Source organism: Canis lupus, chromosome 24 (assembly GCF_048164855.1).
Source record: "Canis lupus baileyi chromosome 24, mCanLup2.hap1, whole genome shotgun sequence".
NCBI lineage: Eukaryota > Metazoa > Chordata > Mammalia > Carnivora > Canidae > Canis > Canis lupus.
The window spans coordinates 36492033-36507271 of record NC_132861.1 but is presented as its reverse complement, the minus strand read 5'-3'; the positions used below and the strand labels follow the sequence as shown (position 1 = coordinate 36507271).

The 15239-nt window shown below is 38.1% G+C and overlaps 2 protein-coding genes across 23 annotated transcripts in view; both read left to right on the top strand.

Annotated features, from left to right (window-relative positions):
• Nucleotides 1-14659, top strand: part of PPP3CC (protein phosphatase 3 catalytic subunit gamma) — a 110818-nt gene extending 96159 nt beyond the window's left edge. For 5 of the 8 annotated variants that reach the window (XM_072796319.1, XM_072796318.1, XM_072796315.1 and 2 more), the window contains 4 exons: nucleotides 203-284; nucleotides 875-972; nucleotides 7338-7367; nucleotides 8510-14659. In XM_072796319.1, the coding sequence (XP_072652420.1) occupies nucleotides 203-284; nucleotides 875-972; nucleotides 7338-7367; nucleotides 8510-8736 (437 nt within the window). In that variant the 3' untranslated portion in view covers nucleotides 8737-14659. The remainder of the gene's footprint in view (nucleotides 1-202; nucleotides 285-874; nucleotides 973-7337; nucleotides 7368-8509) is intronic. The other 3 variants (XM_072796322.1, XM_072796321.1, XM_072796316.1) reach the window with 1 other exon arrangement.
• Nucleotides 13970-15239, top strand: part of SORBS3 (sorbin and SH3 domain containing 3) — a 27905-nt gene continuing 26635 nt past the window's right edge. For all 15 annotated transcript variants that reach the window (XM_072796306.1, XM_072796305.1, XM_072796302.1 and 12 more), the window contains exon 1: nucleotides 13970-14099. In XM_072796306.1, coding sequence (XP_072652407.1) covers nucleotides 14083-14099 — 17 coding nt within the window. In that variant the 5' untranslated portion in view covers nucleotides 13970-14082. The remainder of the gene's footprint in view (nucleotides 14100-15239) is intronic.

Sequence of the window (15239 nt, the reverse complement as noted above, 5' to 3'; positions counted from 1 at the left end):
TCATCTTGTTTGCCCCCTTAGGTTGTTTTTTTCTCTTGCTCCTTAGAACTTTCTGGGATTTTTGTTTGTCTAAACAAACTTAGGCCCTGATTTCCTTTTCTAAAACAACCATTTCTTTAACTTAGAAAGAGACTTCATCCTGCATTTTTATCATCTAACCTGTTAACACATTCTTTTAACTCACTGATTCTTTGTATTGAAGGAGGCACTACAGTTCGAAAGGAGATCATCAAGAATAAAATCAGAGCCATTGGGAAGATGGCACGGGTCTTTTCAATTCTGCGGTAAGGATAAATCTGTCATTACAATGTGGGATCAAGGCATTTTGAGAGACAATTAGAAGTTGATTTCAGGACAGTTTTTTTTAGAATTGGAGTTTGGTATGATTGGATAGGTCTTCAGAGCTGAGTGCACACTGAATCTAACCAATATGTTAAAGTGACTAGAAATGTTTTGGCAAACATTCATTGGGCACAAGCTTAGATGTAGTGAATGCAGTGACTTACTGTGGATTCTTGGAGCCAGATTGCTTGTGTTCACATCCTGGCTCGACCTCTTCTTAGCTATGATTTTGAGCCTCAGTTTCCTTGTCTATAAAAGTGTGATAATAACAAGACCTGCTTTACAGTTATTAGGAGGATTAAATGGGATGATATATGGGAAACATTTAAATAGTTCCTGGCTATTGAACCTGCTGGTTGTTTAAAATTGGAATATTTACAGAAAGCATCTTTTTCTTTGGGTCAGGGAAGGGGTAGGAAGAAGGAGAACCTGTCCTCTATCTCTGTGCATCTTAACTTCCCTTCTAGTATCTTTGAACTGCTGAGTGGTAGACATCCTGGCATTAATGTAGGGCTTTCACCTTCCTTTGCAGGGAAGAGAGTGAGAGTGTGCTGACTCTTAAGGGCCTGACTCCTACAGGGACACTCCCTCTAGGTGTCCTCTCAGGAGGAAAGCAGACTATTGAGACAGGTGAGTATGAGAAATACTCCTTTCATGGAAGATGTGCTCCCATTACCCAGCAGTCAACAGAAAATTTAAAATTAGGGCTTCTTTCAATAAATGATATTAGAGCAATTGGATATCCATGTGAGGGGAAAGTGAATCTTAACTCTTATCTCTATATACAAAAATTAACTCAAAATGAATTATAACTTAAACATAAAAGATAAAACAATAAAACTCCCAGAAAAAAATATGGAGAGTATTGAAGTAGATAAAGAGTCCTTAGGGCACAAAAAGTAGTAACCTTAAAAGAAAAAAAAATCAATTAAATTTCATTAAAACTGAGAATTTCTATTCACAAAAATATATGATTAAGAAAGGGAAAAGGCAAGCCATTAACCGAGGGAAGATTTTTTGCAATATGTCTGTCTGACAAAGGGCTTAAATTCAGAATCTATAAAGAACTATAAACTCAAGAAGAAAAATACAACTACACTTTATGCTTCACAAAAGAGGGTATCAAAATGGCCAGAGAGCATATGAAAAGATGCTTAATATAGTTACTCATCTGGGAAATAGACATTAAAACCACAGTGAGATACCATTATATTCAGCAAAATGGCTAAAATTAAAAATTCTAGGGCAGCCCTGGTAACCCAGCCGTTTAGCGCTGCCTTCAGTCCAGGGTGTGATCCTGGAGACCCAGGATCGAGTCCCATGTCGGGCTCCCTGCATGGAGCCTGTTTCTCCCTCTACCTGTGTCTCTGCCTCTCTCTGTGTGTCTCTCATGAGTAAATAAATAAAATCTTAAAAAAAAAATTCTAACAATACCAAGTGTTGGTGAATTTGTGGAGAATAGAACTATATACATTGCTGCTGGGCATGTAAATTGGTTCAACCACTTTGGAAAACTGTTGGGCAATAAAGCAAAACATTATCGTACCCTAAAACCCAGCAATCCCAGACCTCGTATATCAAGGAGAAATAAGTGCATATGTCCACCAAAAGAATTGCATAAGAATGTTCACCATAGCTTTATTCATAATAGCCCCAAATGGGGAAAAACCTAAATGTTCATCAATAGCAGCATAGATAAATGTGTTCTGTTTATACAATGGAATATTACACATCAATGAAAAAATTATAGATACATGCAAAAACATGGTTGAATCTCACAAATGTTATGGTAAACTAAAAAAGCTAGGCACAAAAGGGCACAGACTGTGTAATTTATAGGATGTTCAAGAATAGACAAACTAGGGGCACCTGGGTGGCTCAATTGGTTAAGCATCTGCCTTCAGCTCATGTCATGATCCCAGGGTCCTGATTGAACCACATGTCGGGCTCCCTGCTCAGTGGGGAGCCTGCTTCTGCCTCTGCCTCTGCCTCTGCCTCTGCCTCTGACCCTCCTTTTGCTGGTACTCTCTCTTGCTCTGTCTCAAATAAATAAAATCTTTAAACAAAAAAAGAAAGGGGGCAGCCTGGGTGGCTCAGCAGTTTAGCACCGCCTTCAGCCCAGGGCCTGATCCTAGAGACCTGGGATTGAGTCCCATGTTGAGCTCCCTGCATGGAGCCTGCTTCTCCCTCTCCCTGTGTCTCTGACTCTGTGTGTGTGTGTGTGTGTGTGTGTGTGTGTGTGTGTCTCATGAATAAATAAATAAATAAAATCTTAAAAAAAAAAAAAGGAAAAGAAAAAGAAAGAATAAGCAAACTAGCCAAATGGTAATAGAAGCAGAATGACACTCTGTTGGGAGAATATTGACTCAGAAGAAGCAGAGGGGACTCCTGGAGTAGTGGCGATGCTGTATATTTCACTACCTGGGTAGTAGTTACATAAGTGTATTTTTTTTTTAAATTTTTTTTTTATTTATTTATGATAGTCACAGAGAGAGAGAGAGAGAGAGGCAGAGACATAGGCAGAGGGAGAAGCAGGCTCCATGCACCGGGAGCCCGATGTGGGATTCGATCCCGGGTCTCCAGGATCGCGCCCTGGGCCAAAGGCAGGTGCTAAACCGCTGCACCACCCAGGGATCCCTACATAAGTGTATTCATACACAAAAACGTATAGATATTGGTGCACATGATATGTCTCATGTATTTTTTTTTAAGATTTATTTATTTTAAAGAGAGAGAGAGCACTTGAGCCAGGGGATGGGTAGAGGGAAAGGGAGAGAGAGAATCTCAAGCAGACTCCCTGATGAGCATGGAGCCCATCTGGGGCTCGATCTCATGCCTAACTGAGATCATGATCCGAGTGGAAATCAAGAGTTAGACACTCAACTGACTGAGCCACGTAGACACCCCACTTAATGTCTTATTTTGGGGTGTTAGAATTTCTCAGAGAGGGAGTTTGCCTCTGCCTGCCAGCCATATCCTATTCCAGTGTCACAGTCACCTACCTATCCAGTCAGTGTCAGTACTAAAAAGCTTATGGATGCTGACTTGTAAGGAGAGGGCTTTATGGAACCCTGCAATGAAGAGATCAATGTTTGTCAGAATAGACATAGATGTGGTCAAGCAAGGCAACTAATTCTAGGCACAAAAACTGGAGTTGAAGCATTCACAACTTAAACTAGACTTTCACTGCTTTTATTGGCCCCTTATTTTATTACATTGTTTGTCTTTTTTTTTTCCTTGTCATACCATTACTTATAGGAATCCTTTGCTTTTTGTGGAAAATCCACTGATATTAATAGGAACAAGCCCCTTTTTCCCCTTTCCTTTTATAGGATTGAATTGCTCCTTCTCTTTCAAATTAAATACTGGAATATTAGAGTTCAACTATTTGGAAGGAGGAATGAACATTTTCTCCTTGGAAGTACATAACTATTTTCTTAATTTCTTTAGTTTCATAGAAAGGATCAGTAAACTACTTCAGGTTGAAATTTTTTCTCTCAAACAAATGTGCAGTTTCTTATAAACAAAATACTTCCATTACTTTGTTTGGTAGTTAGTCATGGGAGCTACTCTGAGAGTACTTCTGACGAGGCAGGTTGGAATTAGTAGGAAACACCATGGATAAGGAAAAAGGGAATGTCTATATCCTTACTTGAAAAATTTTAGAAACTTGCTGATCCACAAAGTTGTTGTTTTAATCTGCACCTTGAAAGACCAAATCTGGGATGAATAATGAAGAGAATTGTATAAATGTGCTATTTGGAGATTTGTTTATAATCTTTGGTCTGCCTTTTGTTCTCAGTCCCAAGTATATAGTTTCTCTTCATTCCTAATTGGAATATGAGTGTTTTAATAAAAATAGCATTTTTATTGATACTTTTGAAATTGATAGATGTCTTCAGGAATGCATTAAGAACAAAACTAAAGTTGGAGCCAGCTTTTTAGAGCTTCTTATGTCTCATTGATTGACAGAAACTGAATTTATTTTGTCGTTTTCCCATCACTCAGTTTTACAGGTTCATTGGCAAACTGGAGCATTAGCTAAAAAAGACCTTTTATTGTTCTGGTAACTCTACTTGGAGAGCTTTCAACCAACAATATCCCATATGGCCTTATGGGATTCATTCATTTATGTCTTAGCTTGTTCCAAGAGGGATTTGAGTAAGTTACAGTGTACATATAACACAGTGAAGTAAAATAAATATGCTTGGAATTAGAGCACAAAGGAAAACAAACAAACAAAAAGCCAATAGATAGTCACAGATTTTACTCCCAAGCTTCCTAGTACCGAAATAAAGAGGAGTGCCAAGAACTGAATGAGATTCACAAAGACCGTAAAATAAGAAACAAGTGGGTGATAAATTGGACTACATCAAAATTAACATTTGTGCTACAAATGAAACCATCATCAAGAAAGTGAAAAGACAGGACGCCTGGTTGGCTTAGTGATTGAGCATCTGCCTTTGGCTCATGGCGTGATCCCAGGGCCCTGGGATCGAGTTCTGCATTAGACTCCCTGCAGGGAGCCTGCTTTTCCCTCTGCTGATGTCTCTGCCTCTCTCTGTGTCTCTCACAAAAAAGTCTTTTAAAAAAGAAAGTGAAAAGACAACCCATAGAATCAGTGGAAATATTTACAAATCATACATTTGATAAGGGACTGATATCTAGAAAACAGAAAAGAACTCTTATAATTGAATAATAAAAAGACAACCCAATTAAAAAATGAGTAAAAAAAGTTGAATAGACATTTTTCCAAAGACATGCAACTAGCCAACAAGCATGGGAAAAGTTGCTCAACATCATTAGATATTAAGGAAACACATCCAAACAACAATGAGATACCACTACATACCACACCCAGGATGGCTGTGATCACAAAGACAGATAGTAACAGGTGTTGGTGAGAATGTAGAGAAATTGAGACCTTCTGGTACCCTGCTGGTAGAAATGTGAAATGGTGAAGTATTTTGGAAACCAATCTGGCAGTTCCTTAGATCAGTAAACATCAGTTAACCTTATGACCAACCGTTCCACTTGTAGTTGTATACCCCCCAAAATGAAAATGTATCCACACAAAGACTTGTTCACAGCAGCATTTTTCATTAGAGCCAGTAGGTGGAAATGGCCCAGATGTCCATCACCTAATAAGGTGGCTATTCACACAACAGCATACTGTTCAGTCATAAAAAGGAAGGAATTACTGGTACATGCTTCAACATGACTAAACCTTAAAAACATTGTCATTTTCCCATCATTACGCTAAGTGAAAGAAGCCAGTCACCAAAATCACCCTCTGTGCAATTGCATTTATGTGAAATGTCCAGAGCAGGCAAATGTGCAGAGACAGAAAGTTGATTATTGGTTGGCTCAAGGATTAAGGGGAAGGGATATTTGGGGTGATGAAAATGTTTTAACCATAGATTGTGGTGATGGTTATACAACTCTAAATATATTAAATCATTGAACCGTACACTTTAAACAAGTGAATTTTATGGTATGTGAATTATATTTCAGTAAAGAAATATAATAAATATATATAAATTAAATATAAATAAACCAGTTTCTCAGGTTTTTTTGTGACTGTTTCTTATAATGCCCCTTAATGCAGGCTAGTATCTTAAAACTCCGTGCAAAAAGTAATTCTAGAAGGACTCAAAACAGTGTAATACTAGTACACATTTTACCACATAGCTTTTAAACTCTAATTAGACCAACAACCTGTATACAATTTCAGGCTGTGCTTTGTTCTTCCACTTTGTAGCAGTAGCAGCAGTGATGTACTGCTTGAAGGCACTATCATTTTCTTGTAAAAGTTTATTTGTTCTATTCCAGGAGATTAGGAAGCGTGTGACATTGCTTTACCACAGGCCCACATACGGTGGACAAATTCAAGCACTTGATAAGTTGATTCCAAGTTTCCATTTTTCACATTGTGACAGGAGGTTAATTGTCAGTCCTCCCAGTTTCTCCTCTCTTGTTGTTATATAAAACCTCAGAAACAGCAAGCTATACTGCTCATTATTTTTCCCTGACTTCTTGTAAAAATTTGTTACTGAAGGAACTGAGAGGGTTCCTCTAATAGGATCTTTCTTGCTACAACCTGTAACCTTTTCATATACTAGGGTTTTTACTGTTTTAAAAAGATGATGCAAGGAAGTTTACCTCCTGGCACTAATTTTTAAATTGCTTCCTTTCCCATCACTGAAGGAGAAGGCTCTCTTAGTAATTGACCCACTCTTCTGCACAGTGAATGGAAGCCATGTATGGGTTGGAAATGTCAGCTTCTGCTAGATCTCTAATCCCAAATGGTACATGAATTTGTATCCGGTATTGAGTAGTTTTATGTCTTTGCCAGTTTAGTATTCTACCCCTGGACAAGAAATAACCACTTACTTATAACCCATTTTTCTCTCCTTCCAAATGCTAGTCTGTTATTCAAAGGCCATTCTCTTTTTATTAGGTAATTAAAAAGGACAGTTGGACCCTACCCTACATAAATTGCTTAAGAGCAGTAAGAAGTAGTCTTAAATGACCATTTTGAATAGGACCCAGCAACAGCTCATTGAATACCATCTGAGCTGTTAGAAACTAAAGAACAGTTGTAATATTAAATTACTTGACTCAACTTATTTTGATATGTGAATGTCAAGATGTAAATTAGCAGCTGGCTATTTAAAAATGAGGAAAGCAACATAACTCTTGGTTTCTTATAGTCAGCTTGACTGACCTGTTGTCTTAGCTATAGATGCTATTAGCTAAAAAAGTTCCCATGCCACCTGAAATGTTAAAAAGTATCAGAACTCTCCCCATTTCACATTTTCTCCCCAATTTAGTTTTTTGTAGTAATCCTCACTTCTCTAACTAGTTGACTTTTATTATGGATGGGAATAGGCTGAGGTGGGAGCCTGGGATGTCTGTGCTGGCAGCAATGCTGTTGGTTTACTCACTCTTTTTCTGTCTTCATTTTTGCATGCCACTGCTCCTGCCTCTTACAGCCACAGTAGAAGCGGTAGAGGCCCGGGAAGGTATGGCCATATTCCTATGATAGATGTGATCATGTGTCTGTCTACTAGTTTTAAGAGCTTTGTCAACATCTGAAATCTTCTATTATTGCATCACCAGAAATGTAACAGTGAGAAAAGGAATAAATATTTCTAGGCATGCTCACAAAGTGTTTCCTTTATGTCCTGTATTTATGTTAATTTAAATTACCCTCTCCACAGCTAAAGGCCTCTCTGGGCTCTATCAGTTTTAATGCAATGGCTGAAGCTTAAGCAACTGGTCATGAGGAATCAGGTAGTTTAATCCTGTAGCCCTTCCATAGAGAAGTGACTTCTGTGTGATCACTAGAGACTCAAACAGGTCAGCCTCTTTATCTAATGATTCTGAGGGATATCCAGAGCAGAGACACAATTGGACAAGGATTTAGTTTGATTCATTTCTGAGGTTGCCCTAAGGCAGTTAGGCTAAATTATCTGTTTCTATGAAAACAAATTTCAAGTAACAGATCATCTATGAATCCAATAATGGAAATCATTGGGATTGATAAACTTGTGTTATTAATTTCATTGTTTTGTTAAGTAAGGTGGGTTCAAAATAGGAATGCCTTTCCTTGGTGATACAAAAGTTCAACTAGAAGGAAGATATCCAGAAGCTCTTTTTTAGATGCCTTTTAACTTATATTCAGCCCCTGGTTGTGCAAGAGAAAAAGCTGTCCTTCTAAACAAAAAGATGAGCTCTTTTTTTACTTTTTTTGTGGTCAATATGGTGTTTGTGCTAAAGTCAACTACTCTGTTGAACTTGTTCTATTATTCTAGTGTTGTCTCTTCTCTTACATTAAGCATATTTCAGGCCCATAAGAAACTCTTTCTCAAATGTATTGAGGTTAAGAATGAACTTAGCCATTTGTCAGGTATACTTAGACCATGATTAATTGTATTGAGCTTCTGTGAAAATTAACTTTCTCAGTTTCGATGGCCTTATCAGCCTTAGGGAAGCAGTAGCTTCAGATGAGGCTGATTCAAATCAAGTCTTGCATATTACTTTCACCAGACATGTGCTCCAACCCTTCTTTGGTTTTCTCTACGAGGTTGCTGTATGCTAAAAAAACTTTAAGCTTGTTGCTTTGTTGTCTAATCAAGCTCCTCCCTTTCCTGTTTTTCTGTAGCCATCAGAGGGTTTTCGCTTCAGCACAGGATCCGGAGTTTTGAAGAAGCCCGAGGCCTGGACCGAATTAACGAACGGATGCCACCCCGAAAAGACAGCCAGTACCCTGATGGGCCAGTGAAATTGGTGGCTGCTGCACAACCCAATGCTGCGCATAGGAGTGATAGGGGGAGAAGAGCCAATAATGACACAGAGCCCTGCTGTGGCACAGGTGGATCCAAAACCTAAGAACGAATTTTATTTATTTATTATTGGAAAACAAAACAAAACAACTTTAACAACTTAAACCTGGAGGTGCATTCATAGTTCACTCTGCATTTATGCTGTAAGAAAGGTGACCATTTTATAAATTGTTTTTAATTTATGTTTAATATATATATAAAAAATACATGTTTTCCTTTTTTCCCCCTAATTTTTAGGAACTGATCTGATTGTCTGATACATATGTGAAGTCTTGTGCTACAAAGGGGACCTTCCCCTAATAAAAGGGCCTTGGAAACCTCCACCCTGGGTTTCTGACTTGAACTAGCCAGCCTTTTCTCTTGTTCTTTTGGAAGGTGATATCTTTCATTTCAGACTAATAAGACTTTTTCAAACACAAGAAGGTGTTTTTCTTTTCCCTTTCTATGGGGTGCCATTGAAAAGATTGTTCAGATTTCAGTGGCTAAAACTTCTCTTCTTATGGAAAACTTGATTAGAGTAGAACTTCTAAGTGAATAACCCAAATCCAGTGATTTGAAGGCCAAGGAGAATGTTTTCCATATAACCTACTTTCTTTTGGACTCTCAGTTCTTTTAATATGTTCTAGTAAAACAAAATAAAAAGCAATGAGGGATTTTCTTAAAATTACTCAAAATTTCTTCTTCCAACCGTGGGCATAATTGGTTTAAACTTCCCTTAGAACTTGGGAGGTTTCTTAACTGTTCCCAAATCCTTTTGCTTTGATTTTTGAAGCCCAGGTGATTTACCCAACTGCAAAGGAAGCTACGTATCTAAATATTTTATAAATGCCCTCTGTAGAACTTTTGACAGTAAGAGGTATTTATGTCCTTCTGTGCAATTGCATCAGCTGTTGTATCTGTTCTCCCCATTGTCCTTCTATTTTTCTATGTCAGCGTTTCAAAACTGATTAGAGTAGAATGATCCTCTTGATCCCCTTATGAATTCGAAGTCTTTCTAAAGGGCATTGGATGATGAGGATTTCCTATTTTCTGTATTTCCTATTTTCTGTAATTACTGGGATGTTTCTCCATCTTTAAACACTCATTAGGTTGAACTGTATGTCAGTCTCCATTAGCATATTTTGGAATACAAAAAGTATTCAGACACAGTGTTTGAATAGCCTTCTCTTACTTTTTCAAGTAACAACCAGTGAGGCAAAGAAATTTTGGTGATCCTTGGGCTCCCATTTTTGGTTTAGTCTGGTGACAAGTGCCATGTCATAATACTCACTGGTCAGCTTTGCAGTGAATGTGCATGTCTGGGCAATACTACACCAAAGTGATTATTAACAAAATTCTTAATATCATTTGGGATGTAGGAGTCCAGCATTGAAGCAAGTATCTCAGACAGTAATACTTAATGTTGTAAGCTTTAAGGACACCAGAAACCTTTCTCAAAAAACAAAAACAAAAACAAAAAACAAAACAAAAAATCCACACCATTTCACTAAAATAATGAGGATTTAGCCCATCTATCTCTGTTTTCCTATACCTTTTGCTATCAGTTCCCAATTTATGACAGAGATCAAAGCATTTTAGGGCTTGGAATCTGGTGACATGTATTGCTCTGTCAATAATAAAAAGATAGGAAGGAGATGGAGGAAGGAGATAGAAGACCTCTTACTGGCTTATGAGTAAAACCTGTGAAAGGAGGGAGCTAAAGCCATGAGTAGTTATCTTTTACTGATCATCATTTATTTATACTCAAAGAGGGAATTCATCACCTGAATAGCCTCATGCTCCTCCCTCCCCCAGTCCCACTATAGAAAGGACCACTGTTTTGGAAATCTCACCTAATATGAAGGTCAGTCCACATGACAGATTTGATGGATGGGAGTCCCCATCCCTTTCTCCTTTTCTCCTAGCTGAGGCTGTTATACATACATAACCTGCAGGTAGAAACCACTCTTAAGGGCTTCAATCAGCAGGCAAGTACAATGAAATAGTTATTGAAAATCTCTACAAGCAAAAAAATACTGTTCTAGTAAAAAGGATAGTTATTTAGGAATGTCTTCATATCTTCTCAAAAACAACTTATACAGTAAAGCAAGTCTTCTTGACAGGCCTGGCAAAAGACCTGTAAATACAGAGAACAAACTGAGGGTTGCCAGCAGGAGGGAGGGGAGTGAGGGATGGGCAGAATGGGTGAAGGCAAGAGGGAGATACAGGCCTCCAGTTATGAAGTAAATAAGTCATGGGAACAAAGGCACAGGATAAGGAGTACAGTCAATGATACCATAATAACAATGTAACAGGCCAAAATGGTAGCTACACTTGGGGTAAACATAGCATAATGTATTATCTTGTCATATTACTTAACTTGTATATCTGAAATGTAACATGTGTCAACTATACTCCAAGGAGGAAAAAAAAAAAAAAAAGGGATGTATTTTACAGGTACCCTGTTAGCTGTTAAGGGATCAGCCAGAAAGATAGGAAGTGATGATTCAAGAAAGTAAGAGTGAGTTTATAACAAAGTGACAAGGAAGTTAGGTTTGAAAATTCAAATTCTGTTGAGTTCTAAAGGCAAAGATATTTCTTAGTTCTGTAGAAAGTTGGGGTGTGTGTTTCAACAGTTTAGAAAATTGCGTATAAATGTGTGTCTGTGTGATACAGGTAGCTTCTGAAAGTAAGACCAACAATCTATACTTTCATCTGTATTTGCACCTATGACTCAAGATGGGTTTAGAAGGCCTGAGCCTTGAGGATCTATCTACCTACCAGATAGATTATGATAGGTCTATCACTATCTAGATATCTATAGATTACATCTATGGATAGTGATATCTATAGATAGTGGTAACAGACTGTGATAAAGTGATAGTAATAAAGACTGATAACAGTACTTTTTCTTCACTTTAGGCTTCATTGGAGGGTTTGTTTGTTTTCAAAGATTTTATTTATTTATTCATGAGAGACACAGAGAGAGAAGCAGAGACAGGCAGAAGGAGAAGCAGGCTCCATGCAGGGAGCCTGATGTAGGACTCGATCCTGGGACTCCAAGATCACACCCTGAGCCAAAGGCAGACGCTCAGCCACTGAGCCACTCAGGCATCCCTTACATTGGAGGGTATTTAATATGTTTTCAAATATTTTAATCTAAACAGTAGCTCCCAGGATGGCTGGTTACCTGTTCTGGGTTTCCCTTAGGCCATCATTTCAAACACTTTAACTGCTGTCAGAGCTCTGCTGTATCTCCATTTTCAAAGCCTCTTCTATTTTATTAAATCTTACCCCCACATGTTTTAAAGATACTAAAAATACTTTTCTCTTGTTCTCTACTTTAAGATCCATAGAGACCTTATTTTCTTCAATTCCTCTCATCTAGGAGGGAAAAAACCCACTTCTTACATCCGTTCCCTAGACATGTTGGAGGACATGTCTATTTTACTGAAATATAGTAAGTTTTTGTATATTTTACTGAAATATCATTTAAAAACTGATGCTTCCCAAGGACCAGTTTTTCTGACTTTTTTTTACATCTGCATCATAGGAAATTTCAAACTGATCAGATGACTTTTTTTTTTAATAAAAATGTAAAAACTCATCTAACACAAGCTTAAAATATACATCCTTTTTAAATCTCTGTGTTCTGAATATTTAGAGCTAAAACAACCCAATAAGCCAAGGGTGTGTGTGCGTGTGTGTTTAATGGCATGCTAAAACAAAAGCAGCCTCAGTTTTCTTTTAAAACCTCAAGGCAAACACTTGGTTAATAAGGACAGACATTGCTGTTTCACTGGCCTTTTGTGACTGGATACTGACCTGCAAACTGCAAAGTGAAAATTGTGAATCGCCCTCCGATGGGCTTGATCTGGCTCCTTGTGCAGGGGTAGAAGAATCAGACTCTCTGGGAATATCAGTATTTCTCCTATACTTCTATCTATATTTACATTGTCTTTTCTGTTCCTACACAAACAGTTGCAATTCAGTGAAGCAAGTTCTTGTCAATAGCAGACAGACATCCTAATAACTTATCCTAATAACTTAGGTATGACTTCCTGACACTGTTCAAAATAGGAAAAGAAAAATCCTTTTATTTGTTTTGCCAACAGAATATTATTATTCAATGTCATTAAGGAGCAAGGGTGGGATTTCTTAAAATCGGATAACTTTGGGGCCTTTCGGCTTTGTCATTGTCCCATATATCCTCTTCTCAGTAATTTTAAAATACAAAGTTTGAGGCAGCTGCTCTTCATAAGAAAAATAATATAAACCATGCTTACATGATATATAGCTGGGCTTACATGGTCATTACTAAAGAGTCTGTCCAGCCTCTCAGAAGGAATAAGGCTAAAATCGCTTCCCTCCACCCTCCTGTTTTATGTATATAGTGTAGCTGATTGCCAGAATTTTTGACTATTTTATCTATAAATATAAAATTCAAGCTCTTTAGAATTAACTAAGTTAAAATGGTTTAGGAAGAACTTGCCCCAGATTGACTAATTTATAAACTTTTTCTTCATATTAATTATCAGGTTTTTTCTCCAGTTTTTATATTGAAAATTATTTCTGAACCCATAAAGACTTGTTAAGACATCACTCTAGAATCCCCAATATTTATTGTAGTTGTTATAGTAACAGTGGAACCTAAGTGTTTTTCAGACATTATTCAGCTTTTTATACCTAGGCAGAAACAATTTCAGAGGAAAGGTAAACCCACAGCCCCAGTTTGGGAATGAGGTTCCAATTTCCTAAATCATTTGTGGTTATAGTGATGGATACCATCTTGTTTGGCACCTGGTCCACATCTTTCCCAAAGCCTCTATAAGAGGGAGTAGAGGGCAGCCTGGGAGACCTCATCAAGAGCCAGAGGAGGGTCTGAATGACCTGGAGGGTAGTTCCAAAGCACTATGTTGCTACAATTCCTCTTCAGCAGTAGTGTGATCAAACACTCATAGGAAAGTCAGAAGAAAGAGCAGATGTGTATAGAGGAAGAAAGTTGTGTAGTCGAAAAACAGGGCTGTTACTCTTGAGTTGTGCAGAGAACTGTGTTAACAGTAGAGCTTTGTGCCGTTGCCAGAGTGTGAAAGAGGGAACCTGTGTTACTCTGAGACTCATCACCTGCCCTGCCTATGTCTAGCCAGCCAAAGTGAATGGGGCCAGGCTTAGCTGCCTTCATCTATGCAGTCACAAAGGTAAAGATGATACTGGCGAGGATATTCCCTCCCGGGAGGCCTTGGCCTCACGCCCCAGCAACCTTGGCAAGACTTGCTAAATAACACCTTTGTCTGGGACAGGGTTATGCATCTTCCCCTCTTCTACACCCTCATGACAAGTCAAGGTGGCTTAAGATCAAGAAGCAAGGACAATGAATGTGGACCATCCCTCTGAGCAACTCTAAAGTAGGGCCATGCACACGGCCTTCCTGTAAGTTCTTGCCCCGATCCCGTTCACTTCCTTAACATAGCTGTTTCCAAATAACATTTTGTGGGGGTTTTTTTTGCATGTTAAACTGAAAGTGCATGTAATAGGGAGGAAGCCTACCATAGATTTTGATTTGCGGCAATAAAGATAGGTTTTTTGTGTCAGAGAACCTTTTTGAAGATGTCATCATGAATGCCTTACTTTTCCTTTCTCAGCGCACTGTGACCAATAGTATTTTTCCCAATGGAAATGTTAGCAGGCATTTTCCAAGAAAGCATCCCAGTTTTGCTTCCTAAATGAGGTGGTCAGACATAAATTAGCTGGTAATGTCATTTTTTAAAAGGCCTTTCTGAATGATGGATCATTTGCCTATGCTGAGAGATTATTTGCTTTATCTTGCTTTTGGTTATGTGAAAGAAAATGGTGGAAATGTTATTTACTGGCAGAAATTAACAAGTCTTTTTTGTGATCAAGAAATTAATTTGTTAAAACTTTCTTATTGTAAATTGGAAGTCATCTTAAAAAAAAAAACACTGTTAAAATTAAATGATAACCTTATTGGCTTCCTGTGTCTTTATTTCCTTTATTTCCTGGTAGAGGCACTTATATTTGGCTCTTACCCGTTTAATAATTCCATAAATCAAAGGAAAGTCTGGTGTTTGATGTCTGGTCTCTGATAAAGGAATCTCCTCACAATAAAAAAGACCTCTTCTTTCCCTTACCTCTTCAGCCCTTTCTTGAGTTTTAAATAGGCTCTGGTGACTGCAGTGTTGCCTCTCCCACTCAGAATCTACTGCCTTGCCCCACCCTCTTCCCCCGGCACTCTGCCTACCACTAACTCATGCTCCAGTCCCAGCTCCTCCTGTGGCTTTTCTGGCAGAGGCCACTACTTGTAGGAAAGGAAGAAAGAATGGAATGTCTTTCTTCTTTAGTTTTTATCTATCTTACAAAAGATAAAAATAATTTTTATTATAGTAACTTAATAATTGCAGATGATCCTAATAATAGGCATGAGTTCTATCTTGGGAAAAGTCACAGGAGCCAGAGAGGCATGGACTATGGGGCTGGACTGACAAGAAAAGGAAGTATAAGACCAGCCTTTTGATTCCTCCCCAAAGTAAAAATAGCATGAGGTGCTGTGGA